Source organism: Halictus rubicundus, chromosome 12 (genome assembly GCF_050948215.1).
Source record: "Halictus rubicundus isolate RS-2024b chromosome 12, iyHalRubi1_principal, whole genome shotgun sequence".
Taxonomy (NCBI): Eukaryota; Metazoa; Arthropoda; class Insecta; order Hymenoptera; family Halictidae; genus Halictus; species Halictus rubicundus.
This window is the reverse complement of record NC_135160.1, coordinates 9,018,844-9,028,607: the sequence shown is the minus strand read 5'-3', so window position 1 is coordinate 9,028,607 and position 9,764 is coordinate 9,018,844. Positions and strand designations below refer to the sequence as shown.

The 9,764-nt window shown below is 47.1% G+C and overlaps 1 protein-coding gene across 3 annotated transcripts; it reads right to left on the bottom strand.

The window, feature by feature from the left end:
• Nucleotides 1-741: 741 nt before the first annotated feature.
• Gaba-b-r1 (gamma-aminobutyric acid type B receptor subunit 1) lies at nt 742-9,510 on the bottom strand. 3 transcript variants are annotated; one of them, XM_076797751.1, is made up of 12 exons: nt 8,953-9,510; nt 8,779-8,877; nt 8,383-8,517; nt 8,016-8,186; nt 7,446-7,944; nt 6,545-6,672; nt 6,166-6,458; nt 5,619-5,862; nt 5,183-5,426; nt 4,692-5,086; nt 4,364-4,502; nt 742-1,700 (listed from the first exon to the last, which is right to left on the bottom strand). In XM_076797751.1, the coding sequence occupies exons 1-12, from the start codon at nt 9,094-9,096 to the stop codon at nt 1,681-1,683; spliced, it is 2,511 nt and encodes an 836-aa protein (XP_076653866.1). In that variant the 5' UTR covers nt 9,097-9,510; the 3' UTR covers nt 742-1,680. The 3 variants fall into 3 exon arrangements, with proteins under 3 accessions (XP_076653866.1, XP_076653864.1, XP_076653865.1); XM_076797749.1 differs by having other exon boundaries at nt 742-4,502; XM_076797750.1 differs by having other exon boundaries at nt 742-4,502; nt 5,183-5,390.
• Nucleotides 9,511-9,764: the final 254 nt, after the last annotated feature.

The following is a 9,764-nucleotide window of genomic DNA, read 5'->3' as shown; positions in this document are numbered from 1 at the left end:
ACATTGAGCAATGTTTTAACTATATTGTGATTATTTTTTCGCTATTTGAATCTGAAAAATGGTGGAGTTAGAGGACATTGTTAATGCGGAACCTTGTCAGCTTGCACCCGGTGTCGAAAGAGACTGGAATCTAGGAAATAAATAATTTTTGTGGCAGTTTCAACAGAGATAGAGTCTCATCAATGCAGTGGGATAATTTTTGAATAGCTTCGTAGAATGAAAGACAACTTGGCGAATTTTGAACATTTGTAAAAGTTCAACGAATTTCAACGTACATTGCAGATAATTTTGTACCGAATCTCGAGAAATCCTTTTGTATTTTAGAAGTGCGAAGCTTCAGAAAAATGTAAAGAAAGTTCGGTACTGTTCGAGCCAACAAGGTTGCACAGCCCCTTAAATCGCAATTGAGTTTATTCGAATCCTTTTATATTCTTTCGATACAATCGTGTTCCATTTTGTACTACATATTTTCATAATCGCCGTACGCGTCTATGACGTGTTAAACATATGCGGTGTTCCATCGATTGCGTGATGCGTGTCACATTGATTGATATACCTCGAACGGAAACGGAAGTCCGTCGTCTTCTCGATTCAAATTAAACCGCTCGATCTCTGGTCGTCCTGTCCCCCGGACATCGAATCGCACGATCGAATCGACGATCTATAGATCCGAGAGCGGGAGCGCCCCCTCAAATTCTTTTGATAAACGCAGGGTTTTGTTTTAATAACAGATACAGCGGGTGAATTTGTAACGAATTTTATAATTTGAAAAACTTAAAAATAAATATATCTCCATAATCTAACGTACATATATATGATACTTTCTTCAACAGTTCGATAAGACTATACATAATACAATATAATATATATATATATGTATATCGTATATAATCACCGTAATAATAATCATAATAATCGTTTTTGTTTTTAGTCAAGCGCTGCCCGGCGCGACAGTCGATCGAAGAGGTACAGTAAAAAATACCGGTGTGGATCGATTAGAAACGGTTTCAACAGAAAAACATCCGTAGAGTCTCTCTAATCACGATGTATGTACGTAGAGTGGCGGAATTGAAGATGCACCGTACGAGAAAAAAAAAACCGATAGTGCAGCTGTGGCTTAACCAGTCTACGCAATACACGCACGCGAATCGTCTTGTATGTATATACGGATAAAATGTCAATTGCAGTCAAATCACATGGTCGCCCTGCTCACCCGACAACGAAAGCTCGCGAGGATCCAGAACAACGTTTCGTTTTCTTTATACAACGGGAAAATTATCGGCTGTTCGAACTCGTTGGCCTCTTGCAAACACCTCCACGACACCTTCTGAACGATCATTCTTTTTTTTTTTTTAGAGTGAGATGAAAGACGGCTTTCAGGTGGCAACTGTCTCCTCTATCGTGGACACAGCGACTCCAGCACCTGGTCAAGCTTTTCCCCGCAGCCGATTCGAACGGGAAAATCGAATTTTCTCCGACGAGTTCACGGCCGTCGGTTCTGTCCCTCGGTTTTGATAATTGAACGGTCCAAACCTCCATCGGGGCTCGCGTGTCCGTGTACACTAACTTTAGAAGAGAGACGAGAAAGACACTGAGAGAGAAATGGAACGGCGGAGCTTTCAGCTCGCTCGCACGTGCGTATCGCTTTCGTCATCCTGATCGACGGGGACTCTTCGATTTTCAGCCGACCTGGTCCGCTTCTAAAAAGAAGAATTGAAAAACGATAACCCTCCGGATGATGGGCCAAACTGGCGTTCTAGATACACGGTGGTACGCTAAAGTATCTGGACGATCGCTCATCAAACTTCAACCCCTTGTTGACAACCCCTCAACTACTAATCTGTTAGTGAACTCCAGGAGCACTGTCTTGTGTCATAATGTTTGCAATTTTAGGGGCTAAAACCGTTAATGTTACGACGACATTCGTCTTCAAAGGGTTGAAGCGCAAGAATTTTTACATTTCTTATGAAAATTAATAGGTGCGATTTAGAACTCGAAAGGTACATCACTCTCAATTTATTAAAATTATCGAAGAAGAAATCCCTACCAATGTGGAAAATTTTGCATCAAGATCCGCAGCCTAATTATAGCAGCAGAGCTCAAGTCTCGCATGCTTTTTTGCTTTTTGTTTAAATTTTCAACAGCGATCGTTCGGACACTTTCGCCATCGTACGTCCATTCATAAATAATTGTCGATTTCATCGAGAGCTTATATCGAATCGGTCCGCGCGTCTGTTTCGAGATTGCACGTGTTCTTTCGGTCCGAATTGCGCGACTACCTCATCAAGACTCCCAAATTATTTATGAATGGCGCACCACCGCAAGCGTTTAAATCTCGTTAGCACGCGGTCCACGTTCATCTCTCTTCTTTCATTAATCCGAGCACAATTTGGGAGCAGACTTCATGAGGTTCACATCGATTCGCGGGTACGGAAACGACCAGGTGGTAAATCGTCTAACGAGATTTAACTGCAATTGCTGGAAATCATGCGTGGGAACAGTTGTGAAAAGTTCAAGCGGTGGGACAAAACGAACGTCCGAGCTGTGGTCTTTTTGTACGTTTCGTTGGATTCAAGCGGATTGTGGAATGGCAAACACATACGCGGCGAGTCACGGCCGAAATTTGCAGAAAACTCAACAAAACGCTAATCTTCAATTCCGCTAAACTCGAAGACAGTTTTCTATACGCGTACGATTTTAGCTGTGAGATATTTTTCGGACTGATTCTTAGTAACTATATTTTTTTATCAATGTTCTGCATCGATTGCAAGAAACAGGACCCGAATAGATGCCTCCGTTTTTCTTGCTATTTTTGATGCCACTGTCTTAAAATCCACCAATTCGTTGTGGTGACTAATGCGTAAAATCTGCAATCTCTAGAATAATTAAACACACTTGAGGTATTTAAGCTCTTTTAGCACGCGAAACGTATTGCTTTCGTATGGTGTAGTATTTTGGCCGTGACTCACCGTGATCGATTATTAAATATTAACTGATGCAACGCCTCCCGCGCGCACGTGGGCTGCGCTTTTTGTACCTCGTGCGGATCGTACCAAATGTTTCTTCCGTTTTTCTCTCGCATTTTGGACCCATATTGACCTCGTGCGCTACCACGATCGCGGCTTCGAAAAATATTCGCGGATACGCAACAGAGTTATCGCGACGTCTCATTCGCGGTTAAAACATTCGTGAACCGAAAATTGGTAAACGTTTCGTAGCGAACAATGATTTCGGTCTGGCGTTGCGCAGAGCCCGATAAAATTTCCCCTGTACAAACTGTATCGAACAATAAAATCTCTCGTTGTACAAAAATCTCTCGCGAGGCTAACAAAAGCGTCGTTGTAAAACGAGACCCGCGCGCGACGATTCGTCGTAGGCCAACTATGTATAGTGATCGCGATCGCCGACGGCTCGCGATCGTTCGTCCTTCTCGCATCGGAATGTACACTGGCTACTCACATTTAGTGTTTACGATCACCTCTACGCGGACGCACACGTATTTACTTGATAGTAGACACATACATTCAACATTTATAGAATAACGTTTAAACACCGAGTACATCGAACGAGGAGAGAGAACGTTGTCTCGACGAGAAACAAGACTCCCGTTGTTGCACGTTCACGTTCCTCGAGTTTGATTTGGAAACGTTTCGGTACGAGACTGCCGCTTGCTGTGATTGTCCGGCTGTTCACGGTACCCGACATATTCGCGGGGCTGCCAAAAAGAAACCGGACTCTGTTAGGTTCAGCAACTTCGCAGGTCACTTCTCTACACCGTAGTCTATCAATCTGTAAAATTTGATCAAGCTGCGACGATGCTAACGTGTTCGATTTATCGGAAGCTTTGCGATTTGACGACAAACTCGAGATGCGAAAATTTCGATATCAAATTACAAAAATTTGATGCAGACCTTCTTCTTATAAACCTAAATCGCTCATAGCTCGCGTTAGGATGTTCGCAGCTCGACGAAATTTAACAGAGTACTATACAAGAACGTACAGAAGGGACCTACGAAGTCGCCAAACTTTCTCTGACACCGTCGCAGAGGAACCGAACAGAGACCGTGTTGTGTTTGACAGCGCCGAAGGAGAAGTGTTCTGCGAGAGTGAGGCGTACACGTCGCGAAGTTCGATAGGCTCTAAGTGTCTCGAAAACAAAGACGTTCGTAGGAAAGTAAAGAAGCGACATGTATTGCTTGCTCTGTTTAGGTCCCAGGTTTCTTAGATTGTTAACGATTGCCGCGTGGGCGGTCGGATATCGGTATCGGTTCGCGGTGGTGCTCGTTCTACGAGTACGATTCGGAGAATTCGTAGTCGGAGGCTGAAGCTCGCGACGAGCGTGTGTAAACGGAAATGCCCCCACCGATCGCGCTGTCCGAAGTGCCTTCACCGGTCACGAAATCGGCGACGATCAGCGAGTCCTTCGGAAGGTTGCCGCTGCCACCCTTCAGCGCGTCCCTTTCGGCCAGCATCTGCTTCAGCACCTTGATCTTCTCCTCTTTCTGCAAAGAACCAGCGCTCGTTAACCATGAAACCGAGTTGAGAACTGTTTGGTTGTTGCATACGAGATGTCCGATTTTAGAGTGCAAATATTACAACCTGCAGGTTCATTATTATTACCATTTTAATTTTATTTAGATATCTAATTTTATGGAAGAACTGTCTCAGCGTGATCTACAAGATCGGCTCACCGCGGCGATAAGCTTCTGAAGCTCGTCGTTCTCCTTGAGCAGCTTCTGGTACTTCTCCTCGTCCTCCTTCGCCATGCCGACGTCGGTGTTGTTCTTGGACTCGGCCTTGTCCTTCGGGTGCCTGATCACCTCTATCATCTTCGGCACAAAGATCAACGCCATGCTGAGGAAGCAGCAGAAAATGATTGCTAGCGCAACGAAAGCGAAGCTGGCATCCTGCTGGCTGGCGATGACCATTGTGACCGGCGCGGTGATCAAGCACAACACGACCACATTGTATATCGACATGCCGACGTATCTGGAGTCGTTGATCTGCTTCACCTTGATGCTGCGCGTCTCGTAGGCCAGGAAGAGGCCGAACACGAGGATGATCCCCTTGTAGCTGTAAACCAAACCTGGAAGAGGGGAAGAGAGTTCAGTCAGAGACTGGTCTTCGTTTCTTCGTGGTGAAGAATCCCGACATTTTCGGGTTCTCCCACACCTGTACTCACCGAGCCAAACGTTATTGTGCGCGCTCTCGCAGTGTTCCAGCTCCGGCCTGATCCTCGCGTCGTCATCACCGAACGGAGATGACTCCAACGGGAAAGTCTCCATCTTCCTTTGCAGAGGGTCCAGCACCTGCCAGCAGATCAGCAGCACGATGTCCATCGCGAGCAGCCCACTTACCATCGTGTACAGCTTCCACGGTTGTATTTTCTTCTGTATGGACGAAACTTTTTGTTTAGCCATGAACAACTAAAAAGAATCGAGATTACGTGTAAAGTCGGGGGCCAAACGAGCAGGATCTGCGAGCCATGCAGGAGCGGTGCAGACTGCGTGAGAGACTAGAAATGTCAGCCATATGGTTAATCCTCGAAAACCGTGTTCAAAAGCTGTTTGAACCAGACCGAATCGGTCTCTGCGGCCCTCGGTGTCGATCGGTCTTACCTTCGCCTGATCCGCTTTCGTTTTGGTCGTGAGCCTGTGGACCCGCCACACTTTGCTGAACATGGCGCCGAACGCCAACGTGAAGCCCGTGGACAACATCCAGGCGCGGGCTTGGCAAACCGACTGGTACTCCCATTCGGAGACGAATCGGCCGTCGATCCCTAATAGAAACACCGACACGAAACACGCGATCACCCCCACCAGCATGATCGTGTTGCACACCGGATGGGACGTCATGATAACGCTGGAAGAAACGCGAGCGACCATCAGAAACGTTCTTGAGAAACCGATCTATCCAACGGGACGGGCCAGTAAACATAAACATAGATTGCGATAGAAAAAGTTAGCTTCTCTGCCTCGTTGGATAGACTATACAGTAGTGCACACTTGAGCGTCCGCATTTGAGCCCGAATGAGGCCATGAACTTTCAAAAATTGTGGAGCAATCGCCGGTAGATGAGGAAGAAGGAAGAAGAGAGAATTGGAGGGGACAGGGACGGACACTTAAGTGTGCATCGCTGTAACCGCGGTAGAACAATCGAACGCACCTTCTGTGCCTGTTCCAAATGTTGAAAATAATTAGACCGATGGCTATGACGATCCCCACCGAGGATATGGTGCCCATGCAAATGAACAACGGCAGAGAGACCGTCCTAAGAACCGTTCTGACAATAGTCCTGTCCTGCGGAACCTTGCCACCGATCCATCGTTCCATGTTCCTCCAAGTCAGATTGTCGCTCTGGGTATCGTAGTAGCCTAACTTGACGTACTTCCCATCGATCATCTGCTCGATTTGGGTCAATGCGATTCTGTCGCCTTGGGAGCTAAACGCGACGTATCCCTATAGCACAGAAAATCGATTAAAGATCCGCTCGACGGTATTACGCTCGCTTTCGTTCTAGTTCCGACGCGTGCGTGTACACGTACAGATACGCCGAGGAACTGCGTCGAGTTGATGGCCGAGTAGATCTCGTTCGCGATCTCCTTGTCCTTGTAGACGAAGTTCTTCAGGCTCTTACCCTGCTTGCTCAGCTTCTCCATGGATTTGTTGAAAGCTGCGAAGTAGAAGCCTCGCATTAAACGCGCACGAAATGCCTTCGATCGCGTGCTAATGCTTTCCGTTGCTTTGTTGCTTGCCAGATGAACTTGAAAGGGTTGTTTGCTACCGTGCCTCGAACGAGTTTCCGTTTCGAGGCCGGCGGAACGAATCGTTGCAAACGTTTCTTTGCATGCATAATGGTTCGTGACTTCTTTTTAAAAAAAAATGTGAACGCAGATGTAGAGCACTGGTGTGATTTAGTGTACGTGTTTTCACTTTCGCCATCTAAAATCAGCTGGATGCGATGAGGTAATTGTGAGAAGTTGCAGGTGGTATAAATTAAGCCAGCAGATTAAATTAAATTAAAAATAGTAACGAGATACGGCAGCAAACGCGGACTTTATACGGCGTAAATGTTTGGAATCAGATTGAATCAGATTGAGCTGAGAAATGTTGTACCTCATTGTGCACTCGAGCCACTTGTTTTAATTATAACTATGGATTCTCTAATATCCTTGATAGAACGACAAACTAGGCAATGCTGCGGAAGCCACAAAGAGTGCATCGTTGGCTCGCAAACTACTAACTAAACTGCGGATTTTATGTATTTATGCAAAAAAAGAAGTTAAATATTCTGTTGCATCATTTTCAGCTTAATTCTCAAGGAAAGAAATGAATGTCTACGTATCTCTTGTAGCTTGAAAATAATGCAGGCAATTTTGATTTCGCATAAAAATCCGGCAGTCTATTAATAACTTGTTAGAGCTAGGAAGCAAAACGGAGTTTTACCTAGCGCGACCGACCAAACCGCATCGTAGGCAAGCGGCGCTTCCTGATACCCTTCGGGGTACCGGTTGTTATCGATATCGTAGCCATCCTCCTTCAGCATCTTGTTCAATCGTTGCCGGAAGTCCTCGGAGGTCATGCCGCTGATCGTCGTGTCGTTGTTTTGATTCCACATGAGCGCCTCCGTGGTCAGGTGTCCCTCGGCGGCCATCTGCATCTGCTCCTTGGTGCAGGGGATGCCCTCCTTGTCCAGGTTCACTTCGAACCAGTTGTCCTCGTACCATCCGATGAAGAACCACACGTAGGTCTTCCCGTACAAATTCTGATGGTACAACTCGCAGAGGACCCTTCTCGCGGCTACCACGTAGAAGAGGCCCACGATGATCCTGGCGTCCTGACGCCGAAGGTTTCGAACCGCGTCCGACGGGTCCGACAGAAAGCTCTGGCGCGTGACTATTTCTATCCCCGCCTCTTTGCAGCGGGACTCTAAATCTTCTACGGTCTGAGGAACGGAATGGGAGATTAACGAGCTCGTTCGAATCGCTCGCGATCGCTAAGGGGAACCGATCTTACAGATATGAACACTTCTTCGGCCTGCTGCAGGATCGCTACCCGAGACCAGCCGAACTTTTGCAACAGTTTGATTCTCGTCGGGTTGTGCACCGTGGCCGACGGGTGCGTTCTGAACAGCGTCGGGAACCTGTTCCGGTCGGACAGCGCCGGGGACGATGCACCGTAGCAGAGCTGGAAACGTTCAACCAATTTCTCTCTCAGCCTTGTCAAGTTTTCAACGCTGGAACTGCCGGCGGTCTCGAAATAACCCGTTCCGGAACTCTTTAATTTACTATTCGCGAATCGGCGAAGTTACCTTTGTAGAAAACTGTTGCGTAAAATTGATACACTATTTTGCCGTTGTTAAAATTATTACGTCGGTGCTTACCACCACCATGTTCCACATTTTCGCCGCTTCGGCGACGGTGGTGCAGACCGTGCTGCATCCTGCCAGCAGCATCAGCTTGTTCGGACTATGGTACAACAAGTTGTACATCACCGCGGCGCCGAGTCCTGGCTCGCACTGAAACGCAAGAAGAGTTCAGTAGAAATTCGATAAGTTAACCCCTTGCCCTGTGATTCATTTCACAGTGATTCGAATCTCCCTTATCACCAATAATCCCTTACAAGAAAATGGAACTTTACATCTAGCGTGTGCCTATATCTTTTCCAATGGTTAAACATGGACGACAGAAAAGTAGAATTTTATTTCGAGTTGAAAAAGATCAACAAGATACTACACAGAATACAATATATTGGGCAGGAGTTTGAAGACAACTTTTACCTCGCTGTCGTTGGAGTGCAGCTTGAGCGTGAAGCCCGGTAACAGGTTCTTCTCGCGGTTGACATCGTCCAAGGCCAGGTTCACCGCTGGCATGCACGCCTGTCGGACAACGAGTATCTCGGTTATTTCTCGCGAGAAGAAAAAAGAAAGACAGAAAGACGAATGATCGCTCACCTGACCTCCCTGCCATCCGCCCTCCCCCGCTATCGGGAAAATGCCGCCGATGTGCAACACATTGTCATTGTCCTCGTCGTCGGGTGGTAACGAACCCTCGATCACGCTCGTCGACGCCAGTACTATCACGAGCAGCTCCAACATCTCGCTGCTTCTCGAATTCCTCGTCGATTGAAGCGATTAATCCTCCGTTTCTTTCTTTTTTTTTCTCCTACCCTACGACACACCCCAGCGAAGAGAGAATCGCAGTTCCTTGAAACGAATCACGGCCATCGTCGAACGATCGCTGCTCGTTCCGCGCGAGTCACAGAGTCACTGGTTCACGGGCTCTAACGGCACTGTACGGCTCATCAGGGACGTTCGACAACCGACGGGGATGATTCTCGGCCTCGACACTGGCTGCGTCATTTAAAAAATTGATCCCCCGTTCGCCATCGCTCGCCGGGCTTCTACGCTCGCTCGGACTCGCGCGTGACACACCGCGAATTTTTCCTGCGAATAGATTCAACGAAGACGGAGCGCGATCGCGCGAGCTTTCTATTGATTTCATCCCGGCTACCAAGGATCGTAGTGGGGATGGGGTGGCACTGTCCCCTAGTTTTCGACTTGGAAATCAATATACAGGCTGCTACAAAACAACCCGCACCCTGAAAACTGACAATCTTTCGTCACACATCTTTACTTTGCATTCTGCAACCGCTAATCTTCATTTTGAATACATCTTCTCAAAGATACCCCCTGGAACGATCCATAGAAAGGGCGCGGTATCGTTCATTCATCTTTTCGAGTTACTCGGTAGACTGCGGATCTCT

Coding starts and splice junctions, on each gene's coding strand:
- Gaba-b-r1 (XM_076797749.1), bottom strand. CDS start 9,096: ATGTTGGAGCTGCTCGTGATAGTACTGGCGTCGACGAGCGTGATCGAG. Junction 7,945..8,015: donor CCGAAGAAGTGTTCATATCT/GTAAGATCGGTT, acceptor TCCGTTCCTCAG/ACCGTAGAAGATTTAGAGTC. Junction 6,673..7,445: donor GGTTTGGTCGGTCGCGCTAG/GTAAAACTCCGT, acceptor TCTACTTCGCAG/CTTTCAACAAATCCATGGAG.